Genomic DNA, 23,843 nt, shown 5'->3' with positions numbered 1-23,843 from the left:
TGAAAATCCGTTTGACATATTTTATTCATATATTCAGCTGCATAAACAAATCTCGAAAGTTTCCCCGTGGGTTATGCGATATGTTCTTGGCACATTTTGGATCACAGACAGATTTCAAGAGCTTTTGAAGAGAATCAAAATACCATGCCTTTTATTTAGCGCGCGTTCGAGTGACGTATGTTTTGGCTCTTGAGCCCATTTTTTTTTTCTTTTTATGTGCATTCACCTTCGTCTTCATAGTTAGTTTCTGTGTTGGTTTTAGCGTGTCCCAAAGCATTTTGAAGTTATCACCGGTATTCCATGTCAGTTTGACGAGATTTAACCACTGAATGTTGTTTCTGCTTCCTCTATCTAACAGTTGCTCGCGTAATTTTTGCGCGGGAATATTAACATATCACTGAATGCAGAAAATGGTAGTTCGCGTCATTAAGTGTTGGAACGTCAACTGATTGGACCTGAAATCGAGCTCCAATGCAAAATGGAGAATTCTTGGAGAATTCTTCTCCAAAAAGCCATAGCGGGACATGCGTCCTTCGACCTTAAGTTCAGTTGGGAATTGAGACTGGCTATTATAATTATCTCATCAAGACCGTCATTCTTTGCGCTTTTGAACGCGTCACACAGCAGTGAGTCAGGAGGAAAGTGCTGGGCTGCTTGCTGGGCCCCTTGGATTCGCTCCTCCATTCTATAGCCAAGTCCCAAAGAATTGTCCTCATCTCTTCACTCCTAAAAACAACTTGAGCAAAGGCATTCTTCTAGATATACCGACTGGCAAAGCTTCATGGGCTGTCCACAACAGGAAAAACATAGCTCAACACATGAGGGTCGCGATATCCGCTTGGAGACCTAAGACTTTGAGAGAAACATTAGATAGAACATATTCAATGGTCAATTGAAAGCGAGAAACCGAGTTCAGAAGAGGTAAAAGAAGGAATACACATAATGAGCTATCCTAGGTGTCACAGCAACGTGTGTAAAGAGTGCAAGAAGGTAGTAGCGTCTTAAGTCTATGGCAAAACAAAAATTTGCAAAAAATAGAAATAAGCAGAAGTTACGTAGAGTGGTAATTTGAAGGCCTGGAAAAGAAATATATCTACCTCGATTGTCATTTGCAGTTTTCTGTAAAGACTTGCTATTGCTTTTTGCAATAGCGATTCTATCGCGATCTAGAACAATGAAGATAGACGTTGTGCAAAAGGTTATGTTATTTGGAAGTTCCCCTAGTCTGATTTTTACCCCTTTTTCCCTCCCGATTGAGCAGGAGATATTGAAAATTAGTTTTCCCTACAACCCTATTGATCATATTCCACGCTTTGAAAAGAAATTCGTTTGATTTGCTTTACTGAGAACAAATGATGTCAAACGTAAAATTAAACTTGCTATGGGCTAATTCATAATTTATTGTGTCGAATTAATCAATATTTTTGTTTCGATTTGGTAATGGCAGCCTCTAGTTGTGTACTGCGCATATCATTGTTTTAATTTTATCAACAACTGAATATCGAGTCAACTTAGTCGCTATCAACTTTTAAAATGCCTTTAATAACTAAACTGGCTATTCACATTATTTTCTTGTTTTGACTAACGATCGCAAAACAGAACTTCTTTGCTATTCTAACTAACTTGTATTCCTAGCTCTCTAGCTCTTCTGGTGGTAAGTCTTTATATCCTAGCATCTTATTTCTGCAAATAATAGCAGGGCAGCATTGGTCTCAACTTACACCGCACTCAGCTAACTACCCCTCGGTTAAAACGAGAACTAGTTGTGGAGAGGTTGAGAAGCAGAGGTGGAAGAGGAGAGCAGTTAAGGTCATTCCACTGAAATAGAACCGGCAGTGAGACTTTTGTCAAACTTTGCCTATTGACTGTTTATATTGTTAAATTTGGAAATAAAAATGAGGGGTCCCCATGTTCGTTTAGGAGCACCAGACCTTGTTTATACCATATAAATCCTTACAATAGCACCATGATTATAGTCACGATTGCTTGCTAAAATCACTTTTACGAAGATTGTTTCTTGCTCAACACTGAGAATTGGCCCATATTTATTTTACATAGAGAAATTTATTACTCAATTCAACACAACAGAAAAAAAATGATAGGTCACCGTCCTCGTTTTCGAGAAAATGACGATTTACCTCTATGGCGAGGTCCAGCCGCAAAGAAAAAGCCGCCATTTTTTAATGCGCGCGCGCTAATCACGCGTGAAATTATGCGCAGTAGGGATGCGCAATGCAATACTGGGAAATGACCTTAAATAAGCTAAATAAACAAATTACAATATTGAGAGAGGAAGCCACATTAGCCTTAGTTGGTTTTCATACGGGTCCTCTATCCTGGTCCAATTGGAATTTGGAGATATTGCTTTTTGTGGAAGAAGGAAAACCGGAGGATCCGGAGAAAAACCCTCGGAGGAAGGCAAGAACCAGCAACAAACTCAACCTACATATGGCACCCGGCCGGAATCGAACCCGGGCCACATTGGTGGGAGGCGAACGCTCTCACCACTGCGCCATCCCTGTTCCCCAAAGAAAGAGAAGGAGAGAAGTAGATCGGACGGAGGGGACAACTCGCGACTCGATCCCTGGCTTCGTATCTACAATGAATGCGACAGATTTTCGAGGAAGAAATTATATTGTTTTAGAGCATATTCACATTATGAAAAAAGATACTCACGTATAATTTATAAGACCTTCTTTCCTGGGGTCAAGCCGCGTCAGTAGACGTGCAGTTTGTTCAATTCCAAACTCAATGCCTGCTTTCTGTGAAGAATAAACACCGTATATTACAATAATTATCTTTATTTTTGGGACTGTACTCGACTGGATCGAAAAGAAAACAAATGCAGAAATGATCTTTTTGCCTCGTCACTGTCCTTGTAGGGGGATCAGCTGTAGAAAAATGCCATGAAACGGTGTCCTTTTTAACCCGTGACTGCCTAAGCAAGTTACGGGTTGTGGTGAAGTTACGGGTTGTAGTCAAGTCAAGTCAAGTCAAGTCAAGTCATCTTTATTTAGGCATGGTAGCCCTATCAGCCATAGGCTGGTATCAAAAGGGGCCTTGCGTAAAATTAAGACTACATGATAAAAAATTCAGAATTTAAAAATTATCGCAAAGTTATGTACAAGGAGTTTAAAAATTGAAAAGGAAATTACATATCTATGAAGTACAATTTTTCTAGCCCAATACAACAAAAGAGAACAATCGAAGTACATGTAAGTATTATATTGTGGTTCACATTAAACCTCAAGTCGGAAAATCACAGGTTTGCGCATAAAGTGCTTTGATTATGCTGTTTGTGTGCTTACTGGATATGTTACACGAGCTACCGAGAACTGCTGCTAACTTTGACGTACAAATTACTTGAAAATGTGCGTTAGAAAATATTAAGTTAAGTCCAGCCTACCTTCAGGCATTTAACAAAGTCAGTCCTTGTAATCTTAAGCACGCCTTGAGAGTCAAACTGCTGACAGAGTTCCAGCCACTGATCTTGATTACTTGAGATGAAGGTTTTGACGACACTGAGTGGATCTTTGACACCCGGCTTTAGATTTGCTATGACTTGAATGTCCGGCTTGACTTCACGAACTTCCTCTAGAAGTTTCTCAAACTCCTCGTCTAGATATACATCCTGCATAAGAGCATTACAGCGTTTCTCTAGTTTCGATTTAAAGTGCAGTTCTATCTCCACACAGGGCTCTCTGAACATTTCTCATCCTTTCTCCCAATGTTCTTACAAAAGCATTTGCGTCTTCCTCGAATTTGCAACGCGAATTTTAGCAATATTGAAAGGATGTGGCATAATTATCATTTTAAAACCATAAGGCCAGTGGAAGGGACGGAAAATACCCGCGCTGACTTAAATAATTTATAACTTGGTCAGTATTTAAGGAAATAAGGAGACAGTTTTGATGGTGTTCTGACGTTTTTGAAAAATCAATAAACGGTGGATCCAAGATAGCGACTGTTTGAATTTCATCGCGTCAATATGTGATATGTGTTACAAAAACGTCATTATCCCATGCTACTTATCTCAAACGAACATTTTGGTCTTATTATATAAGTCGCTATCAGTGTTCAAATATTCTTAAAGTTACGATGGGGTAGCCGATTTTCCCGGTAATTTATTTGGGATCACACGTTTGCGTGTATCGTTTGAGTGACAAATCATTCAAAATTCATGCTTTTCATTGGATAAACGGCACAGAAAGAAATTTCCGCCTGTAGATTTGGCGGGTTGAAGGAGATAAAATTCCTTCGTGCCGGACAACCTACGATTGCGAGAGAGCTGGCGAGAATCTCATATGTCATTGAGGCGACCTTTCCCATGCTTTCTCGAGCTCCCTGTTACACTCTTATTTTTACTTTTGATTGGTTTGTAACGTAGTGTTAGACCACGTGACCTCTTTGGCTCTGAGACAGGTAGATTAATAGAGAAGGGTTCTTATAGGTGTAACACGTTACCTTAAAATGAAGTTCTGTTAAAGCGCTATCAGAGTAGTTTTTCGCTGCTGCCAAAATAGCACAAGCTCCCACAGTGTCGATCGGATTGCTTCCAATCTGCGAAGAACACAAGGTATACTAAATCATCTATTCTGATTCATTATTTTGATTATTTTTATTTATTGCTAGGAATGTAATCGTTAGCACTGGGTATGGAACTAATTACGCTGTTATAGCGGTTTTCAATTGAGTGTCCTAAGTCATATCTCTGGCCAATCACAAACAACACAGACAATCCAATTGACCAATCAAAACTCGAAGCAGATATGTGCAGCCGGTGAGAAGCGCGGGAAGACTTGCGCCTACTTTTGACACTCAAGGAACACTTTTTAATGAACAACTTGGTAATACGTCCGCCGAGGAAAACCAAACTGAACTATATGATCAAGTGTATTTACCTAATATCAAAAAAAAAAAAAAAAAAAAAAGAAGAAGAAGAACATTTGAGCCCGGTGAATCTGAATTTGAACGTTCTTAGTGCAGCTAAACTCCTTAAGCAGCCGATTTGTGCGGCGATATTAGTAGCGAACGCTACTGCAGGATATTATTACAAAAGAAAAAAAATCACCTTGAGAACTTCCAGTGTGTTATTTCCTTCCAGTCCTTTAGCGATACACAGAGCACCTTGTGCTGTTATTCTGTTGTTGCTAGACGAGAAGTAAGTTTCACAGAAATTTGGTACGTAAGGTTTTGATATCAAAGTAAATGTCTGATAGCTATCTTTCAGGGAGAGGAGAGAGGACTACAAGGTGGATACCAAATCGTCCCCCCTGTCCCTTCTCTCTGTCGAGATTCTGCTCACTTCAATATCCAGCTGCAAAGAATATCCTAGCAGAGCGAAAAAATCTTTCTTTCTGGTGTCATGATGCAAAAAATAACAATAATAATGTGCTTGTACTCACCCGATAGACATACGTTCCTAAACTAGAGTCAGCTTTTTTTCAAATACTTTTAGAAATCTATGAAAAACTTCCTTAATAGCGGGGTTAACCAATAACCCCACTATTAACCAAACTTTGAAACATATGTTCCACTGTTATACTCCACTTGATACGTTGCATTTGTTTATCCATGTTCACCTTATGTCCAACTCCGTCAGTGTATTATTCGCTCTGATAGCTTCACCCAACGCAACAGCTCCGTCGTTGGAGAAGCCATTAAACGACAAATTTAACGTCTTCAGAGTGCAATTCGTCTAAAATAGAAGAATAACTAAGTAAAAGGACTTAAAATCGCTATCATTATTTTGCTCACTTTACTATCGGTGACACTAGCCTCTAACTATGGTGCCAATCATGAGGCTGGAATCTCTCCGTTCTGCAGCTATATATGAATTACATTATTTAGCAATTATTCCACGAGCGCGCGATGGATACGAGGTGATAGATAGCCAACGAGGCGTATAGCGCCGAGTTGGCTATAACCATCTCATATCCAGCTAGCTAGAGTTGAATAATTATTTGATTACAAACGCCCCCAAAATATAGAAAACTAAAATAAAATAAAAATACAAACGCCCCCCAAAAATCGCGCGTACGCTTATCATATTTGCGGAGCATGCATGGGATAATGGCTCATATACCATGATGGCTAAGCCAATGAAAATACTTGAACTGCATTATCAAATGATCCAGTTTTTAATACAATCTCGTATACATAATATACGTAGACACCTGGTTGATGAAAAAAGATACACGTGATAATTATGGCGTACCAAATACTGAAGCATACCACACCCCATTAATGTTCTCATTTTCACATTTTTCTTTTATATTTAAAGTAAGACAACTTAAGGACATGGAGATCATTGCTGTTATGTACGCAATTTAAGCAGTTGAGTAAATATAACCTAAGGAAAAAATATTAGGCTCGACCGAGATTCCAACCCATGACTTGTACTTGTAGTAAAAAAAATGGCAAATTGGAATTTTCTCAGTCAAACACTTGGAGTAAAACTTCTCCCTTCTGGGCATTTACTAATGTTAATTATAATTAACGGGGTCCAATTCCGCATTCATCATCTCTGTCCGTTCTTGCCTTTGTGGTTTACTCAATCTTACCCTCAGCCCGTTGGCAATTTCAATCGCACCCTTTCGACGAATGTGATTCCAGCTCAGGTCCAAGTACTCCAGTGCATCGTTGAAACCTGCATCATAAAACACTATCAGAAAGCTGTGAAAGGTAAAAATGTACAGTTACAAGTAAGTCTAAGTCTACATACGAGCCAAGTGGCCCATCAGGTCGGCGCGTATCTCCGGTTCCTGTAGCATGGAACGACTAGGAGTATTTATATTCCCCTTAGTTGGCATGCTAGTCTATCGCAGGGTTACACCCAGCATTAAATTCGCTGTGTGGAGGGAGGCACTGTAAGAGTAAAGCGTCTTGCCCAAGAACACATCACAATGTCCCCGGCAAGGACTCAAACCCGGACCGCTCGATCAGGAGGCGAGCGCACTAACCATGAGGCCACCGCGCCTCCATCAGAGAGCTGAGTAGAAGTTGCATTCTAAGGGGAACATGAAAGGCTTCCTGTTCGAACTTAGGCAGAAAAATCCGGGACCGAGGAACCATGGATCCTGCACTGCTCGTGAAAAGGCATCACTTTTCACAAGACAACATGTTATTCACAAGTCTTTAAAAGATGTCCAATGAGCACGGGAGGATGAATTGGATCAGGTATACATGATTTAAGTGCACTGATTTCTCACTCTAAAAATCGAAGAATACCCTCCTCAGAATTGACACGTGTTTTTCGATGTTTTCAAAAATCCTCGATGTTCAAGCGAAAGTATATTCAGCGGACACAAAGACCATTAAAATTAACGTCAACGAAACAAAAAAGCTTAAGCGACGTCATCAAAAATAAGAAAAACCAAAGGAAAAGAAAGAAAGAAAAAAAGAAAACCTAAGCCATCTCAAATTCCGCTTGTTGCGTGTGCCTCAACCCATTTTTTTTTTCTCTTAATGCTTCCTCAAAGGGGAAAATGGTATTGCAACTTATATTTAACAAATCATGATATATGCCTGGATTATGCAAAAGGCGAAAACGTTTTCAAACGTAAACGATACGACGACGACTTGGTGCCGTAACGCCCTTTTCATTGGCACCGTAATCCAGTCATAAACATAACAGCGTAATCTGTATCTCACTTATTCCAAGTCCTAGATTTTCTCCAGACTCCTCCGAGAACTTGTTGTGGCTGAGATTCATCCAGGTGAGCTTATCATTACCCTTTAAATAATAAGAATAATAAAACAACAAAACTCTGTTACCTATCTCACAAAACCAAGCTAGTTACTTATCACTACTGGGAGCTCCCCCTATAAGAATTGGGAGCTCCCCTCCCCTTCCCCCTATAAGAATTGTACTTACTCCTCTCATGATAGAGGGTCCAGCTTTTGCGTAAGCGAAGACAAAACAGGGTGTCTATAACGATATGCAGTCAATAGCTCACTTCACGTAGTTACGGTTCAGCTTACAGTATCTAAAGGCATTTTTAGCTTGTATATCGGGTGAATAGAAAATAGTGTAGCTCATCGACTGAACAACTACTTAAATTAAAGCTATAGAATTATTGCCCGAGAGGTTTGTGTTATCACAAAAACAGAGAGGCCATCGTAATAATAATCCGAACTCTTCCCGAGAAAAACTACTTGGTCTTATAGAAAAAAAAAAAAAAAGAATTACCCGCTAGCTGTGTTTAAATTTTATACTTCAAGATGGCCGTGAGATCGAACAAAAACTAATTTTCCTTTTTGCGTTACATTTAGTTGTTGTTGTGGTACTATTGTTTTGTTTTCTTTTTGGTTTGTTTTTCTCTGCCCCCAACATACGGGAAACAACGGCTCTATTTTCCAGCCTCACAGTACCTTGAGAGCATCAAGTAGATAAGCAGTATCCTTATCAGTGAAGCCGTTATTTGCCAAGTCTATTTTAAGCAAGTTGACGTTGTTCTGTAGCATGTCACACATCCATTGACAACCTCGAGCACCAAGCTTGTTGGAAGACACATCCTACAATATAAAAACAAAATTCAGGTTAGATTTCGACCTGACGAAGCCACGGTAAAAAAAAAAAAAAAAAAAAAAAACTTTCGAATCGAAAAGACACTATTTTTCTTTAAAATGACCTAAGATAGAGAATTCTAGGTGCTTTTCAAAACCCATGATGACAGTGCACGGGTTTCATTAAGCGCGAGGTACCAGGCAAATTGACTGGCCGTGGGGATGATTTTGCCCACCTGGTTTGACTATTTTGGGGAAGTTTTTCTTACGGAAAAAAAAAGAAGTGCTGCCCGCCTGTCAAAACCAGTTGCCCTTCTGCTGAAAAAGGCCAATGAAATCTCTGTTGCAGTGTATTTGAATACTTTAACAACTGCTATGAAACTTCTATATCAGCCTGGCTACTTACAAGTTCTGTGATGTAACAGTTTTCTTTCAGCATCGCTGCAATCGCCGACCCACCCTCTCCCTCTAAGTAGTTATCGTGAAGGTTTAAACTGGTTAATGTGGTGTTGAGCTACATGAGACAAAAGTAACAATGATTCACAGGTCAAAGTATTCATGGTCATTCATTGTCATTCCTGAATTACAGACGAATGACTAGAGCGAGAAAGACAAAAGTTTGCTCAATTTCCTCGATTCAGAGATTAACGAACAACAAGAAGGCCAAACCAAACTGGTAAATAGGGGTCCATTTAGCCAACTTCTTGAAAAATCCGCCCAGAATCTAATCAGTCTTGGAAGAAATTGTGGATAAGAAACAACTTTGTTCCAAATCATAAAGTTGGTGTTTGTTAATTCGTCGCGCACAAATGATGGGGGTAAATTCTTCTGCGCCTTTAAGCTACCGTTTATTTCACATAAACAAAACAAACAAACAAACAAAACAGAGGAAATGCTTAAACGTTTGGTTTGAAAAGGTGAGGACATTTTTTCAGGTCAGAACTCACACCTCCAAAGCAGCTGCAAGAGCCCTTCCTCCTTTTGGCCCCAGCAGTCGGTGTTTGAAATCAAGATGCTTTTCTTCGATGTTCTTCAAGAAGAACGACACAGGTGTTATGTCCAAGCATTTGCAGGCAGCCAGGTACACCTTCCTTCCCGTCGAATCGTACTTTTCTGAATGCTCTGAAATTCACGTTAAGAAAACCGCCATTGTATAATTATTCAAAAGTTAAGGAGTTTTATCCAGGTAATGCACACTCAGCTCGGACATTATTTCCAGTGTAGAGATAGAGAAGTGAAATTTGAAATGTTTCTCTTATATTAAAAGTGCAAGCGGGTCTCACTCGCAATCAAAGAGTTTGGGCGTCCCGGTTTCGGATCGAAAGAACGCTAGGTTCGAGCCTAAAATTGCTTAGCTCGACTTAGCCATCGGACGCTTTAGCACTACCAGTAGCAGTAGTAGTCAAAAGTTTATAAGGAAAGCATTTTAGATTTCTGGCAGTGTAAATTATTAACTCTAGCAGTAAACTGTTTATACGGCAACATGAATGAAGCCTGCTATGGGCAAGCCTTCTGTGAGTTGAAATATTCCTGATTCCTTTCATTCTTGGGGAAGGCTCGAAAAAGTCTTCACTGATTGCACGAATGAATAAAATTATTCGTTTCTAAATAAATTGTTGGGCTGCGTTTATCAACTTGAAAATATTATTTTACAAAACCGATGAAAACTCGTCGTCACTTGATATAAATAACCTTTTCACTCGTTCCTTCTTTTTCCCAGTTGTAATTTCGTTTCCGAAGAGAGCAACGCAGCAACAATTTGAATGATAATTGCAAGTGCGGATAGCAATATTGAAAGTTCTTTTCACATTTTCCTATAGAATTTAAAGAAAAAGACATGCAATTGAAGAAAAACATTTCCGGTTTATTATTTTTTTATTCGCTCTTTCGCTGAAAAGGGTCGTTTAAATTTTAACTGATTCCCATTCTGTTGCTGCTAATTGATTGTGGGCTCAAAACGGTTTCATCAAGTATGTTTTGGGTATTAAAATTCGAAAAGAAAGGAAGCTTGAACAAATTTAGTTAACTAGCAGCTATATATTTATTTAAATGAAACTCATTGCTAGGTATCAGTGCTGGGTAGAAATTTTAATTACGAAAAAGCTCGCGGAGTTTCAAAGTGACCGACTCCAGGCTGTCCTGGCTGAATTATTCATTTATTGTGCGAGAGACAATTATTCTCACTAGCTTTGCCGAGCTTTACCTTTGGAGAGTATTTTTTTTGTTTTTTCCCATAACATTCGCTTTTTGCAAGGGTTAGACTGCTGTTTATGTTTGTATACAGACAATGGCCACTTCTAAATTTCCTCTTATGCAAATCAAAACTCTTCAACGATCATAAACTGAGCTGGCAATTTAATAAATTCAAAAACTGTTTTAGGGTAATTAAAAAGTAAGAACATGCGAAGTAAAATTCAAACATAAGCAAAACGTAGTTATCACTCGTGTACTAGTAAACAAAATTTAATTTATCCACCGGCTGTTTAGACTTAAACCTTAATTAAACCAAAACATTATTGCAATGAAAGCTCCCAACTAAAAGTTTGCACCATCTTGAAAAAAGTCTTGAATTTAAGCTTACCTTCCGTATCAAGGTCGGTGTCGTAGTCGCTATCACTTGCTGCTACGTCAGAGTTTTGCGAGACTGCAAGCTCGTTTTCCGTTCCCATGAAAGTTCCGTGTTTTATGAAAAAACCGCCGACACTTTCGGTCGTCCCTGGAGCTTCCTCGTTTTCGCTTTCTTCCATTAGAGCATCTCCCTGAATGAAAACAGAGCGAAGCAAATGAGATTTTATCAGTTCGGGTTGATAAAATTTTCCACCTCATACGCGATTTCAATTCGAATTAAGACTTAACCTTTATGCTGAATTGATCGCTATCTCTCAAACTGTCAACTGGCGACTCAGAAATTGTGTTTAATCCACCTGCCGACATGACTTAAAAGTCTATTTTGCTGTTCTTTTGTCTTGATTCCCAACCAGGCAGTTGTCTTGTCCAAACTTCTGTCAGGTGCGGTAGCGAATCAAGGTTTCCATGGGAACGGCAAATCTCCTTTCATGACGTTGCGAAGTTCGTGAGCGCCAGCTAAACAAAGAATGGACAACAGAACATTCTTTACGAATGCGCATTGAGGGGTTTTACTTTCTTGTTTGATGAAAAAAATACACAGTAGTAAGAGAACGAAAGCATATAGAGATTGCTAAACTTAATTACAAATTCAACATCCTCAGAAAGAGCATTAACCCGGATTCAATACTTGGTGAACTGGCCAAATATAATTTGACTGTTTGCCATAGTTTATGAAAAGTTCGGCTTCCAATCTTCAAAACGTAAATTCGCAATAATACCCTCGTATGCAAATAAAATCGGCAAAACGTACTGGACTCCATATCTTAAGGGAAGACCGGTTTCTTCCTTCATCTCAGTATTAAATTTTCGAAATCGTCTTACGAGTGATCCGTAATGGAACAAATTATAAACACACGAAAAAGCACTCGAAGTTATTGTGAAATACAGTTCTTAGTCGAATGTTTCATTCGGCTTATACAATAATAGATTTTTACTTTGTCAATTGTCGGTTATTTAAGTTGGAACAAATTTCTAATTATTGCGTTTTATTAAGTTCTACATCGATGCAACCTGCAGCTGGGATTCACGAAGCCCTCCCTAGTTAATAGGCATCCTAAGCATTGCCTAACAATCAGCTTTTATATCCGAACAATACTTACGAGACATCTTAGTCTAAAAGGCCTTCTTGAAACCGGCTCGGGAAGCCGCTGATTCGCGAAAGTTTTAATTTAAAGAGGGTCTGAATTTAAGTGATAGCTGTGAACTGGTCAAAAACAACCAACCAAACAAACAAACAAAAAATAAACAACAAAAAAAAGGAATAAATTTTCAGTTGAGAAATGACGCATTTTTCAAGTTATGAGATGTGATGATCTGCAAAATTCAGAGATAGATGAGGGAAATTTTTTTTAATTAACTAGGAAATAGCCGAAAGTTAATTGATAAGAGCGACCTCAACCTCGTTGGGTCCTCTCTGTACCACAGAGACAGAACCCTGGGAATGAGGTTGAGTGAAACCCCATACAGACCCTCTGTAACTTTTTTGACGTCACGCATGTAGAAAAGACAGTTGCGTGACGATTTATTCTGTAGTTTTCTCCCGATAATGAAAAACGTTACACCCATCCACATTATAATCAGCAAGTAGAACTGTTAGAATCAAAAATTTTTATTTTCGATTTTTTTAATTTACAAAAAGACTTCGTGCGGTTTAATTCTTGTAATTATTCAGCACTCTGAACCCTCAAGATGTTTTTCAATGTCCTTCAGAATCAGCTTTGGATGATCATGTGTTCAACCTAACCAGCCAGAAAGAGGACTTTGAACCAGATGTAACACGAAAACCAGTGCATTCTAGAGCACGCTTTGATCACTTGTTGGATGCACAAGTTTCTCTTTTCTTTTGTTCCGACTGGCAGACGGAAATATCAGTGACTCTGTTTTCTCTCTTCTCCGTTCTTGGCTAGCGTAGCTGACGGGATTTCGCACGTTAATGCTTCCTTTCGGAGGCGGAACCGCGAGGGAATTTTAGCCACCTGGGAAACCCTTAGCGAAAATTTTCGCCGGGATCTCCACTTGACAACTCCTTGCTCTCCTCGCGGCTTCGCCACTCACGTAAACTGCGAAGTGCTTATGCGCAAAATCTCGACAACTACACTGGCTATACGTTCTTTGACCACGTGCCTGCGAGACCAGGGCGCCTCTTCCGCCTTGTGCAAGACCGCAAAAAATGCACAACATAACAGCGTGCTCATTCACTTCATCCTGACTCCTTCAGTGGGTCGCTGTCAGCAACAAGTACAACAGTCTCCAGCGAGCGTATTTCTGTTTAAACTCTTGGAGCTGCAACAAAAGCGAAAGGAAAAACTCTTACATTGTAGCTCATTTTACCATCTATACTGAATCGACACTTGATTGGAACCGTAAGAGACTAAATTGAAAAATAGTTACCTCCATACGCATCAGGCATTCTTTCAATTGTGTACCTACATAACAGAAAAAAAAAAAACCGAATTACATCTATGACTAGAAAAAATGTAAGCAGGGAAGTGGAAAAACAACTAACTGATTACAACAGCAAAGAAAATACCGGCCCTTTTCTCATTGGAGACAAGGCCTAATGAACCAGACAAGAACTTTTGCACCAACAAGCCGCCACAACATACTGCCGGGGTTCCAGTGCTGGCAATTCAGTGCTGCAGTGGAATCATTCACTCATAACCCAGTGCAATTCATCATTATTGCCAATGGCAATTTAGACTTTCTCCTCACAACAAGGTCAAAGATGTGGACGGTTAAAACTGTATATTGTACCTGCCATACACTAATATTAAATTTTTGAAGACTGGAGTAAATTGCTAGCCTAGCTGATACATGTAGGCCAACTGTTACAACTGTTACTGTTACTTTAACCTTGGCTAATGTGTAAACTTTTTATTTAAACTGGAATTAAAACAAAAACAAAACAAAAACAAAGCAAAAAACAAACAAACAAACAAACAAACAAACAAACAGATATCATTAACAAATTGTTGATATATAAACCAACAGAATTCTTTGTAGTCTTACTTGTGTTGTGAAATGTACATAATAGGGACTCCTGGAACCTTGCGGATTCTTCTTTTCAAATCTCGGTCACATGTTGCCACAATATAACACTTGTGCTGAAAGGAATAACACAAACAAGAACTTCGACAGGATTTCATGTGATCCCAGTTACATAATATGGGCCAGTAAATGACCAACATCTGTATTAAGCTGCAGTCTCATCTGACAACTACATTGCCTTCATGTTACAACTACATGAACAGATACTTTCCACGTAGATTCAGAATTCATTCTTTAGCTTTGAAAACTGTGGTACAGTTCTTTTTTGAAACCAATCAGACAAACAAACAAAGATAAAACAAAAAAACTGAATTGAACCTACCCCACCCCATCCCCCACCCCCCACCCCCCCCCCAAAAAAAACACAACAAAACAACAACAAAACAAAAACTGAAAAACAGTTTCAAGTCAATGCTATGTGCAATAACACTAAATTTGAAAATGGCCTCGCCTTTGTCAGGTTTATTGTCTTGGCCTAAAAGGAAATGATACAGTGCTTGCACTCATAAGAGTACACTTTGTTAGTGATACATGTACTCATTGTACTGCAGTTTTATCTATTTAAAACTCTGAATCAAAAAAGAAATTAAAAAAAATAGAAATAAAAATGTATGGCAATTCAGTGATGCAGTGGAATCATTGACTCATAACCCAGTGCAAATCATCATCATTACCTTTTCAAACAACCTGCTTGGACTTAAGTGGAGAGAAAAACAAAAACACTACCTGTTGTATTCTGTTCACTATGCAGTCATCGGCATAAGTTCCTCGGTGCATGCAGGGAAGACGATCAAATCGTGGATCCTTTGCCATCCTACAGGAAATCACACAATCAAAAATATCTCATTTTTCCATTAAACTGAAGACTGCAAAATGTTATAGCATTTCCTTTGCAAAAGGAAGAGGATACTATTATGTGTGCAGGTCCAGAAAATATCGATACTCCCCCCCCCCCCCACCCCACAGAAGGGATTGGAATTTCTTGGGGGGTGGGGGGTTCTGTAAGACCAAAAAAATAAAAGAAATGTGTGAAGCTTTATTGGAATTTCCAGAGGGGTGGGGGGGGGGGGGTCTTAGAAAAAATCCCTTCCATGGGGGAGGTATGGATAATTATTTTCTTGAACTACACAATGTTGGAATGATAAAATGCATGTACCTGTGCATAAAAGTAATTTTCAACTTCAAGCCATTCAGTGATGCAAGGGAATCATTGCCAGTGACTCATAACCCAGTGCAAATCATCATAATAGCCAGAATAGTGACAATGGTGGTTAATTTGTAAACAAGCAATCTTGAGATTATGCAACTACATGCATACAGTACTGTTACACAATAAGCCTACAGATACACTAGTAGTCTGATAAGTAGAGGTATCAGTTTATTGTAGGATAAAGTTATAGCATTTGTTGTTCACTTGAACATGCAACAGAAGTGTTCTCATACAATTAGAAGAAATTAAGGGAAGTGTTGCAAAGTAGTTTCCTTGGCGAATATGATATTAACACTGATATTCTACAGTTTTTGTGAATAATGAACTACCATCTGCATCTAATATCTAATCGATAGTTTGAGTATGGTGGAAACGGAAAAAAGCTGGCAGCTTCTCATACTACTGGTATTGAGAACAAAATATTATTTTGATGTCAATATACAATGGGGCAAATGTAGAAGGCTCGGTACATCCATCAAAGGCAAAAAGCTCTTTAAGTCTGTCAAGCATGTTCCATCCAGTCAGTAAGCAATACTCATTTAGCTTTGAGACTGTATTTATCTTCTGGTAGCATATTTTTTTCTTTCTTTTGCTTGAATATTATCCAAATAAAAATGTTAATCCCAGCTCCATTTACCTGAGTGCCACTCTGTATTTAGAGCCAAGTTTTTCTAACTCTGCCATTACACAATCAGTAATACAGGGAACACCTAGTAAAGTAACAATGACAAAAATTACAAGATGGTGGACCTAAACTGTACACTGCACTGTCAGCCAACAAAACAGAACAGAAACAAAATATAATAAAATTAAAACAAGGGTACAGTGCAAATTAAAGTTACAAATATATAACTAAAAGTAAAAATATTATACATGTACAAAAAATAATTTGCAATTCAGTGATGCAGGGGAATCATTGACTCATAACCCAGTGCAAATCATCATGATTGACTAGGAGACATTCAGCTGCGAGGCATAAACTAAAAAAGGTTCACAAACATTCAAGGTACATAATTGATCAGTACTTAGGGGAAGGACATGTAATTACTTACATTTTGCATATAAGCAATCCATCATGGACTTGACAATATCCAGTTTATTCTTAATGGAGAAGTTGATAAAATTGGTGTCAACCAGAATATAATATGGAGGTCCAAGCTGTGTGTTGTATTGAAAGAACAGGGCAGATGATGATTGTTCCCTGCATGGAAGAAAATTAGCAGATACAGTATTAACACATTGCAGTCTTGAAAAGATAAAAAAATATGGTCACTAACTGACTTTCAAAGAAAGACAAAACCATGGATGAGGGCATATGCTGCTGCCTCCTTATGTTTCCACAACACATACATGGAAGAGTGGTATATTTACATGTACATGTATGTTCTTGCAGAGCACTCTGCATAATCCACATTTACAGATATTAACACATTGCAGTCTTGAAAAGATAAAAAAAAATATGGTCACTAACTCTTTCAAAGAAAGACAAAACCATGGATGAGGGCATATGCTGCTGCCTCCTTATGTTCCCACAACACACACATGGAAGAGTGGTATATTTACATCTACATTGACAAAAAATAACCTAATTCATCAGTTTGACAGAATTGTTCCAATCAGTTGCCACTATTAATTAGCTTTTTCTTCTGATTCTTGTTCAAAACAAGTTCATTTCACCAAACCTCGATTTCCCATGACAACATAATAATAAATGCATTACATTATCAAGCAACTGATCATCCTGATCTACTGCCAAATTCTGAGAACTCACGTAAACCTGATGTATGGTAACATTGGGACAATTCAGGTCATGTTTCGGGGGGTAAATTAGCATAAATTACGGATGAAGAACACATACACGTGGCGGGTTTCATTGTCTTCCTGCTTCTTCCTTTTCTCTTTCTCCTTTTCTTGGTTTTGTTTTCTGATCAAAAAGGAACAGAAAATCACAATTACCTAGCTGTACCTATGCAGAAAAGCGTTTTAGTCGGGCAAATCGTTTCAAGGAGAACAAAACTTTGCTCACATTCTCATGTCCTTTGGTGAGATCATTCGCTTGACAGCTGCAAATTTTCGCGTCTTTTTTGCTTTACCCTGATTAATCAAAGATTATGTTAGTAAGCAAAGCTTGACCTAAGCCAATAATAAAAGATAAACGTGCAATAAAAGAACCGGACACATTCCCTACCATGATGACATCCAAATCTTAACACAATATGGCGGCTGGTGCGAGGTGTGCGATTCAGGAACCTGGGCCTAATAGGTATAGCCGCTGACCTGAACACAAGTCAAGAAGCGCCTGGCCGTTTCAGCGGAAGATCCGTGATGAGACATGAGATGGATTGCACAGGCAGTGGGCAACATAGCGAATTTTGTAGGTAAATTTATAAATACTGAAGTTGGATCGATAACTAACATCTGTCTCCGAATTGGTATGGCTTCAGCTAAAGACAGCTGCAGCTCTTCTTCAACGGAGTCAAATCAACTGATTTTCAACCCCAAGGCCTGGCTTTCAGAGTTCAGATCTTCGAAAAATGATAGTAAACGCCGACTGCGAGTGGAAATCATACAACAAACCCTAGAAGCCTGTAAAAACTTCAAGTACACACTGGAAGACGGTTCTCAGGTCACATTTACAGATCACGAAAGTGTCTCAAGAGATGCCAGAAAAACAACTCTTCACATTGAAGAACTTCCGCCGAGAAGAACGGCGGAATGTGAGGATTTTAAAACCAAGATAGTTGTGGTCAATGCAGATTGCCTTGAGGAAGCGATTCGCTTGAGGAATGAAGGGTTTAATCCAGCTGTTTTAAATATGGCTTCATCTCGGAGACCGGGTAGGTGTGATACCTGACGGGTAGCTCTGTTTACTTACAACTTCCAGTGTTGCGATCAGTACGTGATAGAAATTTTCTAAGGTTTTTATAATCTGATCTCGTTTTCCTTTTCTGAAGTTTCGGTGGTTTCTATCCACCTTCATCAGAGTTGCAATCTGTAGGTTTGTCATTGCAATTATAACAAACCTACAAATTGCAACTGTGATGAAGATGGACAGAAGCCGCCGATTCAAAATTCAAGAAGGAAAAAACAGATCGGATTACAAAACCCTTTGAAAAAGTTCTGTTACAGTCTGTCAATACAATAAACGTGTACATGTTCTTCATTATCACTCTCTCCTCAGCAGAGGTTCGGACGTTTGTCATAGAAATCTGCTGTGCAAGGTGAGTGCAGGCACAAAGGGTCAGGTAAAGCCTGGTTCTCATATCCCGCCGACCTACCTGCGACGTAGTCGCCGGTTGCAACTGACAACGTTTGGCGATCTGTCTCAGTGGGTCCCTGGCTCATCTGCGATGGATCGCCGACATACTCAAATTTACTCGAAATGCAAATCGAATTGTGCAATTTCCAAATATTTTACCTGTAAATATGGATCCAATCGTCTTACTGGAGTACGTTGCATCCGCAGATGATGTTCACATAAAATATTTTCATCGCCGACAACCACCAACAACCGCCAGCTTGCCTGTGAAGTTGAACTCAGCTCAACTTCGCAGGCAAGCCGACGGTCAATGCCTGGGATAGATTACGATTCGGCGATAAAATTAACGTTCACATATGCTATAACGGTGTCCCAGGCCATGCCGGCGGCTATGTCCCAGGTATGTCGGCGGCATATGAGAACCAGGCTTAACCCTGGGTCTGCATTCCCATCACTCAGTGGATGCTCCCAACCTCTAGACCTCCTTTTGAGCCTTTGTGAAGGAGAGAGAGAAATATCTTTTGTTTTGGGCTTATAGACTACATGTAGGTCATAAATATTGCATAAGTATTTTATTAAAACTATGTAACATTGCATGATCTATAGTAGCACAAACTATAAACAAATTGCAAGATCCTGTGATCAAGTTTAAAACTGGTGAAATTAGTCTGCAATAATTAAAATGGTTTGGATCTCAGTCACAAGTTACATGTACAAATAGTGTAAATAGTGGGAACATCCATTTGGGGACTTACGACAGAGAGCCATTTGGAGGGATTATTAGAGGAAGCTTATGTTCCAAGTGCAAAAGATCTGTTGTCATAATTTTATTTACAATCTTGCAGTTTTCGTTCTTCTTAGACTATTACAAATAATCATGAGGACCTTCATTTTGTTTTGCCAGGGGGAGGCTACCTGTCAGGAGCTGGGGCTCAAGAGGAGAACTTGTTCCGTCGGACAAACTATGTCCAACATTTAGCCGACCCTGACAAAGAATTTGATCCCAAAAGAAAATGGACATACAGACTCCCAGAATTTGCATGTGTCTACTCGAAAAATGTCTTCATCATACGAGCGTCCGAGGCAGAAGGATATGCATTTCTTTCCAAACCAGTGCCCATGTCTTTCCTTGCTCTCTCAGCCTATGCCCATCCCCCCCTTACGAAAGATAAACAAAGACTCATCCCTCAAGTGGCTGAAAATACAAAACGAAAGATACGCTGCCTGCTGTCTACAGGTCTGTACCATGGCCATGATGCGCTGGTTTTATCAGCTCTTGGATGCGGTGCATTTAGAAACCCTGCCCGTCACATGGCTCACCTCTTCAAGGAAGTGTTGTTGGAGGAAGAATTTGTGAATAGATACAAGCATATATCATTTGCCATCTTTGATGATCATAATGCCAGGGGGGATGGAAATTATCAACCCTTTTTTGAGGTTTTTTCTGAATCTTCGTAAACGTTACTGGTCAGTGCTAATTACTGTTGCCAAGTAACTGTTGCCAGGTAACAGAACATCAAAATAACATTAAATTGGACTAAAATTGGAAATACTGGAAAGGGTTTTAAATAGAACAACACAATCATCTTAGAGCAGTTTTTGATCATTTGGCATAGTAGTAACATTTTTGGAACTGCCAAAAACTAAACCCTGATTGATAAAAGTAATCATAACAGTATAAAACATTGAAGGACCATAAAACATCACCTGCCATTGACTGTGAATTCCACTTCATCATTCAAAATTATTTTCGCCTGCAAACTCTGATATTTCGCCTACATTTTAATGGCAGGCTGTTATTCTGAGCCAAGAAAAGTTAATCCTTTAAAATACAATGTCATATTAGATGTACATGTAGTGAGAATGCACCCATTTCCTCAGTCATTGGTTCCAAGCCATTTAATAAACTTACTTACCATAAATCCTCAAATTAGCACCTGGGGCCCTTATTTCAAATCTAGGAGAAGACAGGGGGGCCCTTTTTGAGGGGGGGGGGGCACTTACTCAATTTTTCCCAAATCATGACCTGACATGATCATTTTCTTAAAATACATCATCTGTGCGTAAACAACAACATAAGCTGTTTATCAGCATAAAAAACTGATCCTTAAGTTTAAATTGTGGCACCGTTAGTACTTGTAATTTTTTTCCAGACTTAATGTTTGCACAAACTGAAGCAACACACAAATTTAATACTAAATGACGGAAACTATACATCATTTGTTGTCTCATTACTTGTCAACAAAATGGGGGGAGGGGAGGGGGTGCTTATTTTAAATTTTGGCCGATAAAAGGGTAGCTTATTCGAGGAGGGTGGTAATTCAAGGATTTACGGTATACACCTACATATATGTAAGGATGATATGCAACACAAAATAAACTTCAAGTTTTAATCCTCTCTATATATTATTTCTGTAAATATACAGTATTATTTGAAATACGTTCATTCTGATGTGTAATAAAAGAAATAAATAAGCAAGTCAACAATGTTCTCATTAGCACAAGCTTAGACTCATGTTCTGTTCTTAACTTAATGTTTGTGTTATAAAATGAACTTTTGAAAAAAAAATTAAAAAAACTTAATATGAGTCAAATAAAATCTGATTGGTTCTTATCTAAGTAAGTAACTGATAAAGATCTATTGACAACAAATTACATAATTTATGTATATATGTATACAATTTACAAAGTACAAAATTTCGTTGAAAGAACGATTGTTGTGAAGGTACAGTTCTTTAAGAACAAAACTGACAACAGAAACTATTGATAACTAATTAACAATTAGACCCATAGCCCGCAAGAGCTACGGGTCAATAGCCCATGAGGCGAAGCCGAATGGGCTATTGACCCGTGGCCCTTGAGGGCGAAGGGTCTAATTGTTTTAGTATCACCCAACTAGTTGGACAGAAAAGGCAATAATAAAGTTAGCAAATGCAAGTTGAAGAAAGACTTATTTGGTAATAGCGAAAGAAAGCGTCACGCTCGATTGCACCAATTTCGCTACTCGAGGACTATTACTAATAGTCCTCTAGTAGCATAGCCAATTAAAATGCAGGATTTGCATTAGTCCACTAGTTGGGTGATACTAATAAAAGATATTCTAATCTCAATGAGTTGTTATTAAAGGTAAATAGTTGCATGTGACATCATTTCCAGAGGAAATACAATGACAGCTATCTACACAAAACAACAACAACAATATTGCATTTAAATATTTTCATTACACATTTACATTGCTCCTGTGACAAGCAGACTTAAGCATACACTGCAGAATAAATATCACTTTGTTCTTGACGACACTAAATAAATGATCACACCATGCAAACTCCCTACTATGTTCAAGCCATGTACAGTACAAACCCACATGTGGGAAACTAGTGGTTTAAGAACCTGGTGGCAGAAATGTATCATTTTATAACCTAAAGATATAAGAACCTGCTTAGCCAAGTAAGATCAAGCAGGTTCCTATATGTGGGTTACAATAGACCAATTTCGATAATATTAAAATTCAGCCTAACACAATAGACCTCAGCACGAGGCTCTGGGGAATAAACCCCACAAACTCTGTAGTTATTCCCCAGAGCCTTGTACTGGGGTCTATTGTTTTAGGCTGAATTTTAATATATCGAAATTGGTCTATTAAATAAACTATTGTTATAGAGGCAACACTACGTAAACATTCTGAAGTGTGTTAGACTTTCATAATACAGTTGTGAATAACACCGCATATAAAAAAAATATATATATTTAAGGATCAAACCCAAGTTTATATATTTTTCTGGTATTTAACAACTATATCTCCTTCATAGAAATTAAGAACCTAATAAGAACCTTAGCCTAAATTGCCAATAAGTACCCCCAAATACAAGAACCTATTTTGCCAGAGTACAAAAAGTGTAGGTTCTTACACATGGGTTTTCACTGATTAGAAATACAAATCAATGCTTTCCTATTCAGCGACACTGTGTTTTATATCAAATTTGATTTTTTGGTGATAAGTTTATTTATCTAATGGTTCTAGTTTCAAAACATAATATAATAATATTTATTACAGGAAGCTCTCTCACCTACTGGTGATATACAGAGAGGTCCTGTTCTAAATATATCATTAGTCACACAAATAAAGGAATAAAATATGTTCTAAACCTAAAATAATGCAGGAAAAAAAAACACACACACACATAAATAAGGACCACTCTTTTTCCATACACCAAAAGTAAAATTAATATGGCCTATTAATTAAACTTGATTGAGGATTCCTTTCACATCATATCCAACCTTTATGTGCAGAGAAACCTATTACTCTGAGTTGGAGCTATTCGAGCGTCTGAATGCATCATCCCTTAGTGAGCTGAAATCATTATTTTCTGTGGGAGAGTGAGGCTCTGTGCTCCAATCACTAGCATTTGATTCATCACAGCTTTCTTGGACAGAGAGGTGGGAATCTGTTCGCAACCTCCCACGTCTCTCACCAGGACACTATAGGGATAAATTTTTCCCTTCATTACATACTATAAATATATTTTTTCAAGATTACAAAAGAACGTGCCATGTACATAAATGAATTCCTCACTATTAATATTAAAGAGTTGGTTTATAAAGTAAATCAATACACATACCTTTAACTATTTGTGTAAGTGATTTTACATGCACTGGTTTAAATTTTTGAAATTTCTCAAATTCATGTGCATTAGATAACTTTATCATAATTTCCCATTTGATAATACATTGTATTTTTAATTATTACTTAATTTTCAGCAACGGTATACAACTAGGGATTTGATTTTTTTTCCAGCTTTTATTTATAGTCATTCATTATAGAGACTTTTAGATCTACATTTACTGCAAACGGCTAGAGGTCACATGACAGGAGCCAGGTGTCATGTTAGAGGTTTTCGACTCACGTTTTGAACGTCAAAAGGTAGGTTTTCGCATAAGTCAATTACCTCAAGCTTTACTGAATTGAATGTTTGTGCAAATGCTGAAATCAAATACAGCAACCCTTTTTCTTCAAACCAGTTGTAATTTTTAGGCAAATGAGCAATTACCTAGTAGCCTTTTGTTGTTGTTTGTAGGAAGGCACTGATCCTAAGTGGAAATCCAATATGGTGGCAGCTTAAGTTGATTGTGTGTTTTAGGATGCTTTATTAAATCTCTCAGTTAATACACACACTGTGATTGGTCAATTTA

The 23,843-nt window shown here is 38.4% G+C and overlaps 4 protein-coding genes across 7 annotated transcripts in view; 1 reads left to right on the top strand and 3 right to left on the bottom strand.

Annotated features, from left to right (window-relative positions):
• Positions 1 to 6: 6 nt before the first annotated feature.
• Positions 7 to 11,610, bottom strand: LOC110069678 (uncharacterized). Its single transcript, XM_089292040.1, has 13 exons — positions 11,365 to 11,610; positions 11,090 to 11,267; positions 9,458 to 9,630; positions 8,915 to 9,022; positions 8,374 to 8,517; positions 7,654 to 7,735; positions 6,564 to 6,649; positions 5,583 to 5,698; positions 5,072 to 5,150; positions 4,465 to 4,560; positions 3,407 to 3,631; positions 2,677 to 2,762; positions 7 to 852 (listed from the first exon to the last, which is right to left on the bottom strand). Exons 1-13 carry the CDS (start codon positions 11,440 to 11,442, stop codon positions 780 to 782), a joined length of 1,524 nt encoding a protein of 507 aa, XP_089148166.1. The 5' UTR covers positions 11,443 to 11,610; the 3' UTR covers positions 7 to 779.
• Positions 11,611 to 12,729: 1,119 nt separating this feature from the next.
• LOC110069698 (rRNA-processing protein FCF1 homolog) lies at positions 12,730 to 17,665 on the bottom strand. The gene is made up of 9 exons (XM_020777231.2): positions 17,583 to 17,665; positions 17,421 to 17,488; positions 17,253 to 17,318; positions 16,447 to 16,595; positions 16,032 to 16,104; positions 14,911 to 14,998; positions 14,146 to 14,240; positions 13,528 to 13,562; positions 12,730 to 13,419 (listed from the first exon to the last, which is right to left on the bottom strand). The coding sequence occupies exons 1-9, from the start codon at positions 17,583 to 17,585 to the stop codon at positions 13,406 to 13,408; spliced, it is 591 nt and encodes a 196-aa protein (XP_020632890.1). The 5' UTR covers positions 17,586 to 17,665; the 3' UTR covers positions 12,730 to 13,405.
• Positions 17,666 to 17,678: 13 nt separating this feature from the next.
• LOC110069697 (uncharacterized) lies at positions 17,679 to 21,132 on the top strand. The gene is made up of 2 exons (XM_020777230.2): positions 17,679 to 18,231; positions 19,558 to 21,132. The coding sequence occupies exons 1-2, from the start codon at positions 17,727 to 17,729 to the stop codon at positions 20,109 to 20,111; spliced, it is 1,059 nt and encodes a 352-aa protein (XP_020632889.2). The 5' UTR covers positions 17,679 to 17,726; the 3' UTR covers positions 20,112 to 21,132.
• Positions 21,030 to 23,843, bottom strand: part of LOC110069685 (uncharacterized) — a 13,895-nt gene continuing 11,081 nt past the window's right edge. For 3 of the 4 annotated variants that reach the window (XM_089292045.1, XM_089292044.1, XM_089292042.1), the window contains exon 6: positions 21,030 to 23,132. In XM_089292045.1, the coding sequence (XP_089148171.1) occupies positions 22,953 to 23,132 (180 nt within the window). In that variant the 3' untranslated portion in view covers positions 21,030 to 22,952. Of the gene's footprint in view, positions 23,133 to 23,431 lie in introns of those variants that run through there. The other variant, XM_089292046.1, reaches the window with a different exon arrangement.

Source organism: Orbicella faveolata, unplaced genomic scaffold, assembly GCF_042242905.1.
Source record: "Orbicella faveolata isolate gen_17 unplaced genomic scaffold, um_ofav_v1 contig_24, whole genome shotgun sequence".
In the NCBI taxonomy this organism is placed as follows: domain Eukaryota; kingdom Metazoa; phylum Cnidaria; class Anthozoa; order Scleractinia; family Merulinidae; genus Orbicella; species Orbicella faveolata.
The sequence above is the reverse complement of the archived record's forward strand: the minus strand, read 5'-3'. Positions and strand labels throughout refer to the sequence as shown.